Source organism: Poecilia formosa, unplaced genomic scaffold, assembly GCF_000485575.1.
Source record: "Poecilia formosa unplaced genomic scaffold, Poecilia_formosa-5.1.2 Scaffold287, whole genome shotgun sequence".
Lineage (NCBI taxonomy): Eukaryota > Metazoa > Chordata > Actinopteri > Cyprinodontiformes > Poeciliidae > Poecilia > Poecilia formosa.
The window spans coordinates 548,236-565,274 of NW_006800226.1; the positions used below are offsets into that span (position 1 = coordinate 548,236).

General features: G+C 38.3%; 3 protein-coding genes across 3 annotated transcripts; 1 reads left to right on the top strand and 2 right to left on the bottom strand.

Annotated features, from left to right (window-relative positions):
- The first annotated feature begins 800 nt into the window (after positions 1-800).
- Positions 801-6,405, top strand: LOC103151609 (L-lactate dehydrogenase A chain-like). The gene is made up of 8 exons (XM_007571770.2): positions 801-919; positions 2,227-2,352; positions 2,989-3,106; positions 3,183-3,356; positions 3,457-3,630; positions 4,581-4,698; positions 5,280-5,403; positions 5,492-6,405. The coding sequence occupies exons 2-8, from the start codon at positions 2,227-2,229 to the stop codon at positions 5,654-5,656; spliced, it is 999 nt and encodes a 332-aa protein (XP_007571832.1). The 5' UTR covers positions 801-919; the 3' UTR covers positions 5,657-6,405.
- Positions 6,015-13,731, bottom strand: LOC103151610 (tumor susceptibility gene 101 protein-like). Its single transcript, XM_007571771.2, has 10 exons — positions 13,322-13,731; positions 12,446-12,533; positions 12,285-12,350; positions 11,921-12,084; positions 11,161-11,287; positions 10,532-10,589; positions 9,689-9,783; positions 8,636-8,838; positions 8,312-8,551; positions 6,015-8,223 (listed from the first exon to the last, which is right to left on the bottom strand). Exons 1-10 carry the CDS (start codon positions 13,361-13,363, stop codon positions 8,134-8,136), a joined length of 1,173 nt encoding a protein of 390 aa, XP_007571833.1. The 5' UTR covers positions 13,364-13,731; the 3' UTR covers positions 6,015-8,133.
- Positions 13,732-15,063: 1,332 nt separating this feature from the next.
- On the bottom strand, positions 15,064-16,803 carry LOC103151611 (tumor susceptibility gene 101 protein-like). The gene is made up of 6 exons (XM_007571773.1): positions 16,629-16,803; positions 16,446-16,530; positions 16,257-16,322; positions 15,954-16,117; positions 15,720-15,822; positions 15,064-15,580 (listed from the first exon to the last, which is right to left on the bottom strand). The coding sequence occupies exons 1-6, from the start codon at positions 16,668-16,670 to the stop codon at positions 15,480-15,482; spliced, it is 561 nt and encodes a 186-aa protein (XP_007571835.1). The 5' UTR covers positions 16,671-16,803; the 3' UTR covers positions 15,064-15,479.
- Between the last annotated feature and the right edge of the window lie 236 nt (positions 16,804-17,039).

Genomic DNA, 17,039 nt, shown 5'->3' on the forward strand with positions numbered 1-17,039 from the left:
TCTTTGTTGAGTGTTGAGCTGAATTGTGTGAAATCACAAATCACTATCCTCTTACTCTCTCTCTCTCTCTCTCTCTCTCTCTCTCTCTCTCATATATATATATATTACAATTATATATAATATATATTACAATGATTTTGTAATTACAAATTACAAAATCAAATGTGGTATTACTCGGGCTGACTTTCTTTTGAGACGTAAAGTTGAATGTATACTGAAGAGGTTGAATAAAGCTCTTCTTGGCTACAAAAAAAATTAAACATGGTCTTGCATTAATTTCGAATGGACACAAGATGGCGCAAAAATGCTGTTATTACAAGAAAAACAATCTAAACATGCTTAAATTGGCTTCATATCAACTTTGAATAAATGTTAATTCACATGCAATTTAAAGACGTTTATAAGAGTTTTTTTTTCTGCATAGCTAAAATACATACACAAAATATTACAAAATTGTGCCCGTACCCAAGCGGAATGAGTCACAAACTCGTGGCAGGAAATTCACGTCATGTTCACCAGCTCAGTGTTTCCGCCAAATACATAGGCTACGTGAGAAAGGTGTAATTTGCTTTTTTTCTTTTCAATTTTAGTCTTTTCATGAATCAAATCATGATATAATTGCAAATGTTTTTTTTTTCTTTCCTTTTTTTCCAAAACGACCATCTTTCCATAGTTGCCCCGATCTGTGGCGCATCCTGCAGCAAACGTGACTCTCCACACGCCAGACGGCCGCAGCATCATCATCCTACCCGACGTCCTCTTAATCATCATCATCAGCGCGCCTGCCACCGCCCCCAAACGGTGGCTGCCTTTAAATACTCACAGCCTTACCGTAAGAGCAGCTGCACTTGTGCGGAAAGAGAGAAGGAGCCGTGACATTCCACCTCGTGTTCTCACCTGATTAACTTAAACCGTAAAGGTAAGGCGATTTAAAATTGACAAACGATTCAGAGAAACATACTGTTTATTATTCACTGCCAATTTGGGTATCATTTGTTGCAATTTATTTATTTTTTTTAACAACCTGATGATCGGAAGGTTTGGGCGTCATTTTGCTGATGCCGCAGCTCCACTATTTCCCGGTGCTTCTCCTACAAATGAAACCACTATAAGACGATATAGTGGTTTTGTCATGTCTTGATGGCTGCAGCTGGCTGTTGTGATTTACGCAGTGGGTACGCCCTCTGTGTTCATATAGAGGTGACTACAGCATCCTGGCATGATTCTTGGTCATATTAGACTGATTCTTCTAAAAAGAAAAGCTTGACTAAAATTGCTCCTGGATGTGAATTTTCTCCATTACAACGAAGACGGACCTTCACAGTTGCTTCGGTTTGTGTGAAAACCTGAAGAGCTCAACATGTACTAATCATCAAGCAGCTTGATGAGGGAGACATGTCTGCAGGTGTGATGCTAAATATCCATCAAGATCACCATACTTAAAAGGACTTAATGAAATGTACATAAAACATACATTGACTATCTTTTTTTCTTTTATTTTCTTTTTTGGCATTTTTTCCTAATTTTCTTACCATCTAACTAATTCTCATTTAAATGCTGCCCCCTGCAGGGTAAATTCGAGCCATTCTGACCTCCACCCAGTATGGCACATGCAGAGTAATCCTGTAACCCCCAAAGAGTCTCCTCCTGAGGGGCAAGACCTCTCATTTGAGGAAACACTGATAGAATAATAATTAAAATGCATCCATGATGCTTATTGCAGCGTTCAGTAATGTGAAGAGTCACAACACCTAGAACTAAAAACCCTCAGCAGGAGGGGAGCCTGTCAGGAGCCCCCACTACGCGCTTGCCTTCATACTACAGCGGAAAACCAGCCTTGTCACGACGGTGACGTAAACGTCTGCCAGTGGCAACGCTCAGCCATGCCTGCCCAACCAGGAAGCAAGAGGCCGTGTGTGACGTGGGGAGGGGATGGTCCCTGCTGCAGTAGGTTCCCTGGGCATTGGCGATCACTGAGGAGAACAGAGGCTCTGAAGAGCCCCATCTGCATCATTGTGTGGGGATGAGACACGAGGGGGTTTGTGGTTACAGAAATGGCAGTTGTGATGACCTAATAATGAAATCCTGGTTTCACTCAGCCTGCTGGGGAGGGGATGTGAAATAAGTCACGTATTCTGTGGTGTAACTCCACCAGACTCTAACACTAGTGGTTTGGCTGCTTTTCATCTGCCAACTTCCTTCCCCATGTGTAATTTATTTCCACAGATGTCCACTCAGGAAAAGCTCATCAGCCATGTGATGAAGGAGGAGCCAATTGGCTGCCGGAACAAGGTGACGGTGGTCGGAGTCGGCATGGTGGGCATGGCATCCGCCATCAGCATACTGCTCAAGGTGTGTATGAGCGGCTCCAGATCAAGTTTTATAGGAGTTTTGCAAACGCAGAGAGTTAGAAACAAACCAAGAATATAGCAGCTTGGACTGTAAAGAAAATACTGTCATAAATTGGTGCAGGCTGAAAACTAGAACTGGTGTGGTACAACATTTTGTGGCATTTGTAGCTGCAGAGGCATTTCATTTCATCAGTATTCTCTTACAACAGAGCACACAGCGAGGAGATGGTGGATGACAGAAAAAGCCTGTCATTAGTCCTCCATTTCAATGTAATTTGAAAATCTGAAAAGTGTGGTGTGCATTTCTATTTAGTCCCCTTTGTCTTGATAATACTAAATACATGTGTATTTTGTACGTAACGCTGCAGACATCCACAGCTTATGTAGTGTAAATATGAAATGGACGACAGGAGAACTATTGATTGCATGGTCTTTGAAGCTGGTAGAGTGACAATAGGAAAGCTAAAATTAGGTTTCAGTGAGGATCGTGACTGTAGCGTAGCTAGATGTGGAAAAATATCTGAAGTTTATGAACAACACACAAACAATGATACTGGCTGTCACGAATTGGTCAATTTGAGCAAGCTCTTTGCAAGCTGTGACAGAACAAAAGTTTGACCCGCATGTGTAAACTCAGGATCTGTGTGATGAGCTGGCCCTGGTTGACGTGATGGAGGACAAGTTGAAGGGTGAAGCCATGGACCTGCAGCACGGCGCCCTCTTCCTCAAGACGCACAAGATTGTGGCCGACAAAGGTGTGAGACGTTAACATTAAGTCTGCCAGGAGAGCTCTTAACAAACCACGTCATGCCCTTTCTGTCATTTTGTCAGACTACAGCGTGACCGCCAACTCCAAGGTGGTGGTGGTGACTGCCGGGGCCCGCCAGCAGGAGGGCGAGAGCCGCCTTAATCTGGTGCAGCGCAACGTTAACATTTTCAAATTCATCATCCCCAACATTGTGAAATACAGCCCCAACTGCATCCTGCTGGTGGTCTCAAACCCAGGTTAGTCAGATGATCATGAGATTAGGTGTATATCCTCTCTGGGGGGGGTGGGGAAAAAATACTGGCTTATGTGCTTATCACGCATTTTGTACTTTTGCAGTCGACATCCTGACCTACGTGGCATGGAAGCTGAGTGGTTTCCCACGTCACCGCGTCATTGGCTCTGGCACCAACCTGGACAGCGCCCGTTTCCGCCACCTCATGGGAGAGAAGTTCCACCTTCACCCTGCAAGCTGCCACGGCTGGATCATCGGAGAGCATGGAGACTCGAGTGGTATGCAAGTCTTTCTAAAAATAAATCATCTTCTAAGTCACCTCTAGTTTTTTTTTTTGTTGTTTTTTTTTTTTAACACATCCATCTTGAGGTCAGACATTGACATACACACTAACAGCGCCTATTGAACAATTTTACATTTTAACAGCTTTATGTCATCAACAACCAGTGTGATCGGATCTTATGTTGTAGAAAACAAACCTGGGGCACATAATTATAAAGTGGAAGGAAAGGGACGCATGGTTTTCACAATTTAGGAGAAATGCAAATTTGAACTGTGCATTACAGTTTCAAGTATTTTGGAGTATCTCTACCAGATTTTCAGGTTAAGACTGAAATTTTGCCAGGCCTTTTTCAAGAATATAGCTCAAGATCAGTCATATTGACTGAAGAGTGTCTGTGCAATTTTTCAAGTCTTGTTAGTCAATTGCATTTAGGTCTGTACTTTGACTGGGCCTTTCTTCAAGAATTCTTCTGCATTTAGCTTCATCCATTTTCTCATCAACTCAGTCCATTAAAGTCACGAGTACTTTGAAGAACAGCTGTAGTTACACCAATCTTCAATTAGACCCGATTACTAATTGGGTGTCTTGTGAAGGCAACGGCATTGGATTTAATTGGGATATCAGAAATGGGATGGAAGTGAACAAAGATGTAAAGTGTACAAATGAAAACAAATGTTTTCATTTGTACAAATGAAAACAAATGTTTTCATTTGTACAAATGAAAACAAATGTTTTCATTTGTACAAATGAAAACAAATGTTTTCATTTGTACAAAAAATGTTTATCCTTTCTGAAAAGGCCACAATAAGTTGCGTTCAAGCTTGTAATTGTAGTGTTGGACTGTGAGACAGTTTAAGGCGCATTGACCCTTTTGTCTTTATACATCTTTACTGTGTGTTAGGACATATCTGCCAGAATGTAACAATCTAAATGTTGCTTCCACAGTGGCTGTGTGGAGTGGTGTGAATATTGCTGGAGTTTCTCTGCAAAACCTCAACCCAAATATGGGTGCAGATGGTGACGGCGAGAACTGGAAGGACGTGCATAAGAAGGTGGTTGATGGGTAAGTGTGATGCAGTCCTACTCACTGACTGTTATTCATTGGATTGAAATTGTTTTTGCATAATGTAATGGTAAAGATTGGTGCCAGCTTAAACCTTTAAATTAAAAGTAGCTAATAAATCAATTTAACCAAACTATGAAGGCCCAACAATCTATATTGCGTTTCATGACTTTGCAGTGCTACTTTTCTGGCTGCTCCATGATGCAAAAGTTTACTCAATAGCTCTATTTGACATTGTGCCATTATTTTGTCAGCCACCGAATGTGACTTATCTTGGAGTAGCCATGTAGAACACAATAGGTTACCTTAGCATAAATGTCAAGGTATCAGATGTATTGAAAGACTCAAGTCTTGAACAAAGAAGGGTAAACTTTCCCAATGTGTCTCAACAAGAGGTACCAATTGGGAAAGACCAGCCAGCATGTGGTATTAATAATTCCTGTATTTTTAAAACTGGGTTTCTGTGATAATGCAGGGATTTATTTTCCATGAGAAGAAGGTGGAAGATGAGAGTGCCTGAATCTTGATCAGTTCAGGATGTTTGAAGTTGTTGTCATAATGATCTTCTCTGAACATTGCAGGGCCTATGAGGTCATCAAGCTGAAGGGCTACACCTCCTGGGCTATTGGCATGTCTGTGGCTGATTTAGTGGAGAGCATTATGAAGAACCTGCACAAAGTTCACCCCGTGTCCACACTTGTCCAGGTACGAATAAAACCAAGAAGTGCATTTCCATTGTCTGTAAAATGGAGTTGTTCTAACGGCCGATTTCCTTCTACTTTCCCTTGGATAGGGAATGCATGGTGTGAAGGATGAGGTTTTCCTGAGCATCCCGTGTGTTCTGGGCAACAGTGGCCTGACCGATGTCATTCACATGACGCTGAAACCCGAGGAGGAGACGCAGCTGGTGAAGAGCGCCGAGACCCTGTGGGGCGTGCAGAAGGAGCTCACTCTGTGAAGAGCTCTCCTTTAAAACCTTAAACACTCCTGAAAAATCCCAGCAAATACTCTGCGGTTGATCCCCCTCCTACTTTACCTCTCGTTTCTTTCCCAGAGCAACAAGACTTCTGAATATAATAAAAGTCAAAGTGTCTATAGCTAAGTCATTCAAAGATGGGTGTAACACTTATATGCTCGCACACTGTCATTTTGCTTTTCCAACCCCTGCCCCCCCCCACCTGTCCTCGTCCATCTGTGGCCAAGAAACGTTTACCCCCTGTATTTAAGGTCAATCTGTTTTGAGTAGAGTGGATATCTGTTTACTACTCTCTACTACAAGAACTTCAGACCATTGGATGTAATTTGTGTACTGTCGGTTGGTGTTTTTTGCTGCGTTCTCTGTGCACTGTATTTGTTAATTCTGTGGTTGTAACTAGTCAAATTTTTCCACTTGGTAATCTCTGTTTTGTAAGCGTAACAGAGACATTCCATTCTCTATAAGGAGTGACCATTACCAACTTATTGTCATGACAACACTGCCACATATTGTTTATCACGGGGCCAAAATCCTGTGATACCAAAGAACCTTTATTATTTAAAAAAATATGCAGTCCACTGAAGCAAACCTAACCACAAATGCACTGACATGTAGGTGAGATTACTGGTGGAACAGAGCTAATTTACCCAGAGAGCCAGTGGAGACTAGTCAGCCAGCATATTTACCTTTAGATGAGGTAAAAAAAAAATATCTACAGTTCTGAGATTGTTTGCCCACAGAAATGCCCAGAGGTTTTATATTTAACTCCAAATATAGACTATATTATTATCCAAGGCTGTAATGCAGAAAATACATTAAATGCTGCTGCGTTCAGATATACTGTATCACTTAAAGAGAAACTGTTTCTGTCATGGCAGCTGGATATTTTTATTTGCTGCAACATCAAGTAAACATGCCAGAATATTAACAGATGTCTGTCTTTTATTTATTTCCAGCTGGTGACGCATCACTATGTGGCATATTTAAATGTCAAAGGATGCTGACAAATGGGATCAGGTCCTTTTTGTCTGTTCATATTATTTAAAGTCACAAAATCAGTGGTGCCAAACCAGACCCAACTAGCAAACTCAAAGCACTGGACCTTGTTTGTGTAAAACGGTTTTGTGGATGTTTAAGGGAAGAGCTATGTCTTCCATAACTACCGCTTTCCAGTACTTTTCACGTTTCTTTTATCTATGAATAAGAACCGACTTCCAAAAGTTTGTTAGTTTATAAACGTTACTGCATAATAAATTCAGACAATTCATTAAATCAACTTTAATTTTTAATGCTTTACATAAATCTACAGATATAAAAGAACAGGTGGTCTATGGTTGAATTGAAAACAAGAAAAATAAGATTCTATGATACAATTCAAAGTGCATTTAGTAAAAGGCTAATTTAAAAGACAAAACTTTACATAACTTAATATATTGATTAGTTTAATAGTTCTTTTTGTACCCTTTAGCCCTCAATGTTATTCACAACATTTTAGTGAAAACCAAATGCTCTCAGCAGGTCTGAGCATAAGTGGAAAGCAAACATAAAGAGAATACCTTAATATTACAAATGCCAAGGCTGTACAAGGTGAAACAACTACTTAACTTAAATGACTTTTCAATGCACTCAAACTGATGTGTAAGCCTGGGTTTGTGAGACATAATCTAAAACCTTTGGACTATCAGAAGGGGAAAATGTAGAGGATCAGAGTGAAGCAAAAACTGAAGCTCAGTAACTGACCCATATGTGACAGAAAGTCCATGTAGGTTACGATCTTCACTGTGTAAAAAATGATCTCTATAATTCCAAGATTACAAAATATAACCCACAACTTCCATAGCATAAAACCTGAGGCCAGGCCCATGTCATTTAGGGGATCCTCTGTGGGTGTTTCTGGTTTAGGACAAATATTCATGTGGGAAAAGGAACAGAACTCTAAAACCTGTTCAAGCAGGTTTTTCCCCCAATATTACTGATGCTAACCAGACAAAATATCTAGTTGACCAAATTTATTAATGGATGGAGTGCAGGATGCTGTATGCAAATCACCAGCCTTAGTGGAAACCAATGGCAACTGCAGCATCGACATTGCTGTCAAGGAAGCTGCATGCACTGTACACACAGGCTTCAACTCATATTACACCAGTCTCTCATGTGTGTCAAGCAGCTTCCTAAATCAACCACACAATGAAATTCACAAAAATACCAGGTTTTTTTTTTTTTTTATGAAATCAAAGTAATTGCTGATCATCTGGATTGTGTTTGTGACCTACCATGGTGCCAAATATAAAAGAGGCCACAGTCAGACATTACAGAATTCTTCATAAATGCTTTTTCTCATTTTTTTTGTTAAAAAGAGGCAGCTGGTTGGTATACAAGAAGACTGTAGAAAGGAAATAAACAGCAGGAAGAAGAGTAGGAGTGTGAATATACGCATGTTTCCGAGCGGTCATTGTGGGTCAGTACAGGTCACTTAGGCCAGCAGTCTTACGAGCTTTCTGCATTAGAGCTCGAAGCTGGAACTGTTTCCTGGACAGAAGGCGTACATGCTGCAAGAGAAGAAAACAATAGTGAATGTGGAAACCACTGCAGAGAACAAAGGTCAGCAGATACCAGGGATGCTCTTCACTGAGCTACCTTGAGGAAAACCTCCAGATCTATGACACCTCTGCGCAGGGCCTCTCCCAGGTAGAAGATTGTATCTTCAATTGCATTTTCTTCTGCATACAGATTCAGAATCTGCTTGTACAGAGGAGCTGTGGGCACAATGACATCATCTATATCATTGTTCTCTGATTGGTTCTCCATTTTCTCCAAGGCTTCGGTTAATTCCTCATCCTTCTTCTTCAGCAGCTCAATGTTCCTGTCAACATCAGTCTGTTGGAAGCAACAAAATTGGAGGACAATAAAACCTTAAAGGAGGAATAAAAGAGAAGAAGTACAACAGACAAAGTATCTTACCACTTCCTGGTCAAGTCTGGAGATCATCTCCTCCAGCTTCTGATGCCCTTTCTTTAGATCTTCCTCTGTTCGCTTCAGGGCATCCAGCTCTGCTTGAGCTCTGTCCATTTCTTCTTTCATTCTCCAGCGAAGTTTGTCACTTACGGCTGAAATCAGAGACGCGCGAATGGTGTCTTCGCCAATGGTGCCGTCCCTGGTTGGCCCTTAGGAAACACGGATTGAAAATACTCTGTGATACAGTGTGGTAAAACATAACTGCACCATACCAGCATGTTAAGCTTGGACCTCTCCACTTTGAAATTGGTAGTTATTGTAGTGTTTTAATAAGACTGAAAGAATGTATATTTAACACCATTATGAGTATAATATTTATATATGTTTTATCTTTTCCATTATTATATTAACATTACTTGGACAGACTAGTTTAGAAGTAAACAAATCTGTTGTAAATGTAACAGATTTCTCTAAAGCCAAGAGACACTTAGGTCTGAAGTCAGCATCATTAATGTCTGTTGACTTTTATGGCAGGCAAAACCAGCTTTTTCCATCACTAAAGGAGTTGCCTAAAGTTCTTCCTGCATGCTGCTGAAGGAGCAGAATTCACCACTGTAGAACCGTCTTTGTTTAAGATATTCTGTGTGTGTTGAGACAGTCTGTTGGGGGGCAGGGAGAGACCATCCAGCACTTTGGCCTTTAATACGCTCCACTCCAGTTACAGCTGTGGCCTTTCAGAAGCCACTCGGCATACCACTGAAGTCACCAGGAGGGTGAGAGAGTGTAAGTAAAAAGGTCAAGGGTCCTCATTTAGGGTTGGATGAGGAACATGGAGATTTAAAGAACTTTATGGATAAATTTAAGATATTCCATGACTTGAGATGCTGTGTTTTAAAGTAAATTAAGAACCAGATGAAGTGCAGATGATTACGGTTTGTGAATCTGCATATTTCCCCCAATATTAGCACAAATTTTGGAAAAACTCTGTTCAAGCTATCATAGATGCACGTACAAGAAGAGATTTACCTGAAGCATAAAAAGGCTACATCTAATACATACCCACTGTGGAGACTGGAGTCTGAGTTGGATAGTGTCCAGGTCCAGCTGTGGCTGGATAAGAGTTCCCAGGAGGGTACTGGTAAGCTGGGTAACCTCTGAAAAGAGTTGCATTATTAAAATGACAGTTCTTTATATTTTTCCATTTAAAAACAAAACTTTAAAGATAAAAACACAAGAAGCAAACTCTAGCTTATTTTTATTTTATTCTTTTGCTCACATGTTTTATTTTAAACTGTTTTGCCATAATAATGCTCTACTGTGTCCTTCTAAGATAAAAAAATAAGGTCATTTCTGTTTAACATAATGACTAATCAGTTGACAGTGCTCCAAACTCCCTTATTCCAGAACCAGAGATCCAGAGTAACTTTTGATCTAGGTTACCAAGTCAACTGAAAAGGATCAACTTGGATCAAAATCTCCATGAGTAATTTGGGTGAGCATAGACTAAGTTAACAAAATAATTAACCCATTAACCCTTGGTACACTTGGACTGAACTTTCTTGATCCAGAACTTGGTAACCATAAGAACCCTTGACCTAGTTAAACCAGATCACTGGGTCACTAGGACCAGCGTCCTGCTCCTTCAGAACTGGGTAACTAGGGAGATTCTGGACCAAGTTTACCCAAGATGAGCTCTACTGTCCCTGTGTAAACTTGAACCCTGGTCTTATTAGGTCTTCATGTGAGTATTTATCTAGAGGTATGTATTGGTTACAAACGTAACCAATAATAAAAACACCTGTCTGACAATCCGATGAATAAAAACAACACAAAGTAAACACCATGACACTTAGTTGTCAGAAAACACATTATGCAGGCTTTGACAATGTAGAAACATCTTACCCTGGATTGGGGTTTTGCCCATAGGGTGAGACTGCAGGCATTCCAGGCATATATGACGCTGAGGAAGACAAAAGGTATTTCAGAGTAATTAAAAAATATATTTTTGAGGATGAAATAGTTAAAAAACTGTAACTCCAGGGAAGATTTAGCTTAAGTCCTGAAGAGCTACCATGGTATGTGAGCACCCCCTGGTGCTCAAGGTAATAAATGCATTGCATGAAATATGATGGCAGGAAAGAGAAAGACAAAAGATGACTAGAAATTTTGATGCAAAGCCAACTTAATTAGAAGGACTGCTAAAAATAACCTTTTACCAGCTGTAAATTATAAGACTTTGTACGTTTTGGACTTTGAATAGTATTTGAACAATATTCTTACAACTTTCTTAAACCAGACTTAAATAAATAAGTGATGTATTTAATAGCATATATCCTCTAAAAATCACGTATTATTTCATCTTTGTTACCATAAAGAATATTTACTATGTGGTCCCAAAAAGTAATCCTTCTTATAACAAAATGTGTCTAAAATAAATCATATTGTCACTGACATAATTGATGTGGCAAAAATATAAAAAAAACCTTTTAGTTATACTGATAGTTACTACGATGAAACTTTAGTTCACTTACAGTTCGGGGGTCCAGCTGCTTGAAAGCTTGGGAAGGGGGGTTGTGTGGTGGGACGGGAAAACACAGGCGGCTCCTCTCCAAACACGACAATCATCACCTGAATCAGGCCATACAGGTCTGACTGAGGCTGTAAAGCACACAGAGATTAGTTTTATGAACTAGGACAAAAACAAGTTAGAATTTTGTTTTAGTTTTCTTTCTAATCTGGATGTGGTGGAGAAAACCCTAAAATACTACAATTAAGTGGTTCACAACAGGGCTCTTTGCACTGCAGGGCCTGGCTGCCAAGTTTGAAATTCCTGATTTCAAACTTTGGCTGAAGTGGTGCTTGTAATTTCAGTCTCCGGTGTGGCAGGAGAGCATGTGCAGTGATATCGGTCCATCCAGGGCCTACCATATTCTTTTGCAAACATGTGTTACGTCTTGTAATGTTTGTAATAAATGCAATTCATTATTTTGACTTTGAATTCAGGCCAACTCCCAGAGGAGACTATTGACATAAATTATTGAAAATATTTTCAATCAATTAAAACTGGAAATCAGATTTGGTGTAAAAATGTAGTAGATTTCACTTTTAAGTCACATCACCCAGCCCTACTAGCTACTAATATGTTATGTGGTTTGAGCATTCAGCCCTAAATATTCTCAAAGCTTTCACACACGCCTCTTCAGGTCAGGTACAAACAGAACCAGAACTACAGATATCTAAAAAATATAATTGTAATTGTTTTATTATATTGACCGTTAACACCATACTTACATGTTTCCACTCATGTAGATAAGGGAGGTAAATTTTGCCATTGGCATCAATGTGCTTGCCCGTCTTAATCATCATGGTACTAGTTGGTTTTACAAAACATATAGGAGGGTTATATGGATATGTGTCCAGCAGCCACAAACACACTGGGATGTTGTAGACATTGCCTAGAGAAAAGTAAAACAAAGTGTACCATTAAATTAAAGGGGTTAGTTCGTGGATATTGTCCTCTCGCCTACAACCAGCGACTTTGTGCTGTTTATTAATTGCAGGTGGAATGTTGTGTAAACTTAATGTACAATTATGCTGCATATTCTTTTGCAGTTTTTTTTTATCATCATCATCAAGCGAGGAAAAATTATTTTACCTCTATAACTCACAGGGACAGTCCCAGTCAAGCTCATTAGGTCTCTCGATGAACCGTCATTAAACACTAGAACACAAGAAGATGCAAATCCTCATATGAGCATGCAGGGTAAAAATCGACCAAGCTGATAAAAATAGAGAAGTAGGTATAAGTTAATGTACCATAAGCATCCATAACCGGCTTCAGGTCCTTGTATTGGGAGATGACGTTGGTAATCTCCCGAACAGTCAGATCTCTGTATTTATATTGCTGAACAACAAAAAGAAAGGCGGTGAAATGAACGTGAAGAATACGAGTACGGCTTAGTTCAGTTAAAATTTCTGCCCATTGACAAAATTGAGTCTAAGAATTATCGTGTTGCTTTGCTGATGGCTGATAAAAGACAATATCTGGTTATCTTTAATTTTGTTCAATAGCATATGAGATACAACTCACTGTGAAAACTACAGCGAAACTGTAGATTAAGATTTATACATACCAATTTAAAATTGTGATTATATTTTTACCTCTACATAAAAGTAGATGACACTCATGACGAAGCTGAAACATTTATGCAATGATCAAAATGCGAGATTATTTGTTCATTTTGTGATGGCAAAACAATACACTGCCTTAAAGTTATTAGCACCTATATCAAAGCTATGAAACATCAAGCAAACTATGTTGGATTAGTTCAACATTGTAGATTTTCCTCAAGCATTACTTAGAGACATATTTTTATTTTTATTATTAAAGGTACCAAAGTTCATTCTGTAAGGTGGGACGTTAATAAATAAAGAATATGATCATGTCACAATCTGAAAATTGCAGTTGACGTATAACGTGCGGCTAAATATATTTTTAGAAGTACAACTCGCATTAGCGTGAGATATCTCGACAAAATGGATCACATCATTGTACCTGTAAAGTAAAACCTTACATTGTAACAAAAAAAAGGTGTTTCCTGGACCGTAATTCCGCGGAATATTAGCCTATTTACATTAGGTCATGGTCATATCTAGCTAACGTAACCCATAGCCGTTGAGGGCAAAGCCTACCTTCAGCATTTTCTTCAGAGCGCTTTCGTTGACAACCGCCATATTTCTTGACGTGTATTTAAATCGCTCTTAATAATAATTGGAGTCTGAACAGTTGATATTTTATCCCAGCTGCTCTGACAAGCAACATAAACTGAAGTTATTAGCTAGCAAGAGTTAAATGCTAGGCTAATAGTAGCCTAGCCCAGAGACGACTACAGACAGCCCTCGCGTTTCCTTAAAAATATTCCAGGTCAGTTTAAGCAATATTTCTGAGTTACAGCTTTAATAATAGTCCACTTAATAACCAGTATGAAAAGCTGAAACAGCAAATTGGGAGTTCTAGAAAATTATACAAAACTAGATTCCGACGGTGTACAAAAGAAATGTCCGGGTGTCTTCTCAACTATTTCCGGTCTGTGACGTAAGGTGTTGTCGTTAATGGTGACGTCTTTTTTCCGTAATTAGCTTGCCGTAGGTTAACTTCAATACAAAAAAAGGTTAACTTCAATACAAATTTTTCACTCTAAATTTTGACTGTGTAAAAATACCTATTAAGTTGCTAGAATTAAAAGAAAATGAAATAAAATAAAAATGATTTTCATTCATAAAATGAAATGAAATTTAGTTGACTGTAAATAAGTGATCAGCAAAACCAAAAACAAGTCTGAATTTCAAAATCCAAGTAACATGCTGGCCAAAATATAGGGTTATAAGTGGTAAAATGTATCACAAAGAAAATATTTGTAGAAATAAAAATAACAAAAATAAAAATGTGCATGTTATAAAAAAAAGAGCACAAACAATAAGAAATGCCATACCTAGTTTTTCTCCATACTCACTAAAATGAATAGTTTTAAGAATTATTAAATGAGTGTAGTCTAAATCCCTGTGAAAATGGTGATCATTTCAGAATGTCTTCCACTTTTAATATGATGTATCCTAATCCAGTAGCTTGCCATCATTAGCGTATGAATGTGTGAGTGAATGGAAATAACAGATTTCATTGTAAAGTGTCTTTGAAGGTCCCAAAAAGCTCTTTACAAGTCTGATTTCATTTCATGAATTCAGTGAAAAATAATTAGTTCAGTCTTGGGAACTAAAAGAAAACTGTGATAAGTGAGTTGAGGGTACACACCCTTAAACCAAAGCACCTCTGATCATTTATTCATTCCAACTTCCTTGGTAGAACCCATATTTTAACTTGGCAATGTTTATCCTCTTTTCCATTTAAAGTTTTTTTCAAGTTTAGAAATCTAAATTAATGAAGATATTTGAGGTTACCTAGGCAGCCAAGCTAACACAACCTTTCTTTGGATATTTCTCCTCTAGATTTGTTGTTGTTGATATACCAACCTGATCAAAAATTAAAAGACCAGTAAATGAAGTATTTGTATTTTGCGTTGTTAAATCAGAACCCGGGTTTTATCAGGCATTTTCACAATAAATGTCGTTATTGTTTTCCATTATTCCATCTCTGAAATAATGGAAAATCAAACTGTTCCATAAATTCTCTCTGACTGTTTTTTTAATAAGCTTCCTGTTTTTAACATTTTGTCTCAAGTAACAATTCTTCATTGAACTATGTCCCATATTATCTGACACACATGTAACAACAGTGATTTCTTTGTAAAAGTATTTTATTTACACCAAGAAAAGAAATAATTCTTATTATGTCTTTAAAAAGTTGTGGTTAAAAGTTACAAACATTTCAAGCAAAGTAACTTCAATATAAAAGATGAAAAAAAAAAACTTATCAGCTTGAACAGTTCTATTTTTTTATTCTCTCAAAACATATTTGCAATTAAAATAAGAATATTTACATGCGTGAGCTGTATCTGGTTGTATATGACTTCTGTGTTCAAAGGTCCATGTAAAATCACCAGTCAGTGCAAACAAGGTTTTTTTATAGGCTGGTTGTAAAGTAATTCAAGGCAGTGTGAAAATGGTGGATAGAAGAAACTAGAAGACTGACAGACAAGTCATTTCCACAAAACCTAGCTAAAGACTGTCCTAATGTTTATATGTAAACTTTTAGCAGACAACAATGTACATTGTGCTGTTTTGGTTTTGATTTTCAGTTAGTGGGCGGTTTATGCGTTTTAAGCCTATCTTTTCATAGAGTAAAACACCATGTTTTTTTTTTTTTAGACAAATTGTAAAAATATACACAAAAACACTAACAATTGGTTTCATTTTCATGCTGGAAAGGTTGGCCATCTCCTCTGGGTAAAGACATGCAATATCTCCCATCTGCTTCTTTGTGGAACTGCAGCCAACCTAAATAAAACAACAGCTTACAGTAAATAACATGTCAAACACACAGTTATGATTTCAAAGAGGAAAGATCATTGTTGGCCAGTGCCAGAATCGGAAAGACAGCTGGTATTTAACTCAAAGCTATTGGTGTGTTACTTACATGAGGCTTGCTCAGGTTCTGGATTGGGACGCATTGCTAATGGAGGAACCTCTCCAAACAAGATAGCCATTACCTGCAGTAGGCTAGATAAGTCACATTGACCCTGGCAGAGGAAAGAAAAACATCTTGGTGAAGTGTGAATTTCACTACCCAGAAACAATAACCTAAAAATATAGATTTGCTTAACTGAAGTCATAGTTTAGTCAATTAAAAATAACTTCTTTTTTTTTTTACCTTCCTCCAATCTTTCAAGTAAGGTATTGTGACCTCGCCATCACTGGATATGTACTTTCCTTTGACAATAATCATTTCACGTGTGGGCTTCACATAACACATTGGTGGAGAATTGGGGTAGTTTGGCTCAAACCAAACACATATGGGGATGTTGTAGGTCTTGCCTTACATAAAAACAGAGGAAATGTTATAAATATAACTCAGGCAACAGAAAAGTGCACTTCTTTATGGTCTTTCACTGTTGGTCAAGCAACAATAATAAGGTTATCTGTTTCACATGGTTCAAAGTACAAACTGAGTTACCTGAAAACACCACAGGAATGGTTCCCGTAAGGCTCATCAAGCTTTTTGTGGTTCCATCTTTGTACACTGTACAAAGTAAACCAAATATCAGATAAACGTAATATCAGATGAAATTATAATATCTTCTGTTGTATAGATTCATAGTGTTAAGACTGACAAAACAATTTGAGTCGCTATTTTGTCGCATACCGTACTCATCCACCACAGGCATGAGGTTTTTGAAGTAAGACATGGAGACGTAAATTTGATGAGCCACATGTTTTCGCAGATATGCCTTTAAAATAGATACAACAGAGCAAAGCTATGACAATGGTTTTAAAACTGAAAAAAAAAATTGCTCATGGCTATTAGTTAAACTGAAAAAGAACTTACCCTAGGGAGCATTTTCCTTATCATTTCCTCATTGAATAACATGATAAATTTAGATTTCTCTTCGAAAAGCCTTCAAAAAAGAACAAAAGAATGAGAAAGGGCCTCTCTTTGCAATCAACTTTCAACCCTACTACCTTGAGGACAACCTCCTGTCTTTTATAACCCTGGACAGCCAGGAAGTGAACAGACCCACAATTATGCAAATGACTAGATATACAAAGAATGATTGGTCCCATGTGGCTTTGAAAAACAAGAAAATGTGTTTTTCTTTTTAGATCAGTTTTGCAATGCAGCAGCCATGAATGATTTTGCTTTTTAAAGAAAAAAAATCTAAGGTAAGTAATTCAGCGCTGCCGTTAAGGTTGCAACATAACAGTCAGATATAGCTAGAGATAGCAATAAAATGCTGCT

What these genes read in the sequence shown, in the direction of transcription:
- LOC103151609 (XM_007571770.2), top strand. Translation starts at nt 2,227, where the DNA reads ATGTCCACTCAGGAAAAGCTCATCAGCCATGTGATGAAGGAGGAGCCA. An exon ending in GCTGGTGGTCTCAAACCCAG is followed by an intron (nt 3,357 to 3,456) that starts GTTAGTCAGATG and finishes GTACTTTTGCAG; the next exon opens with TCGACATCCTGACCTACGTG. An exon ending in CATAAGAAGGTGGTTGATGG is followed by an intron (nt 4,699 to 5,279) that starts GTAAGTGTGATG and finishes TGAACATTGCAG; the next exon opens with GGCCTATGAGGTCATCAAGC.
- LOC103151610 (XM_007571771.2), bottom strand. Translation starts at nt 13,363, where the DNA reads ATGGCGGTTGTCAACGAAAGCGCTCTGAAGAAAATGCTGAAG. An exon ending in CTCTGAAGAAAATGCTGAAG is followed by an intron (nt 12,534 to 13,321) that starts GTAGGCTTTGCC and finishes TTTGTTGTTCAG; the next exon opens with CAATATAAATACAGAGATCT. An exon ending in TGTCCCTGTGAGTTATAGAG is followed by an intron (nt 12,085 to 12,284) that starts GTAAAATAATTT and finishes ACTTTTCTCTAG; the next exon opens with GCAATGTCTACAACATCCCA.
- LOC103151611 (XM_007571773.1), bottom strand. Translation starts at nt 16,670, where the DNA reads ATGTTATTCAATGAGGAAATGATAAGGAAAATGCTCCCTAGG. An exon ending in TAAGGAAAATGCTCCCTAGG is followed by an intron (nt 16,531 to 16,628) that starts GTAAGTTCTTTT and finishes TCTATTTTAAAG; the next exon opens with GCATATCTGCGAAAACATGT. An exon ending in ACTTGAAAGATTGGAGGAAG is followed by an intron (nt 15,823 to 15,953) that starts GTAAAAAAAAAA and finishes TTCCTCTGCCAG; the next exon opens with GGTCAATGTGACTTATCTAG.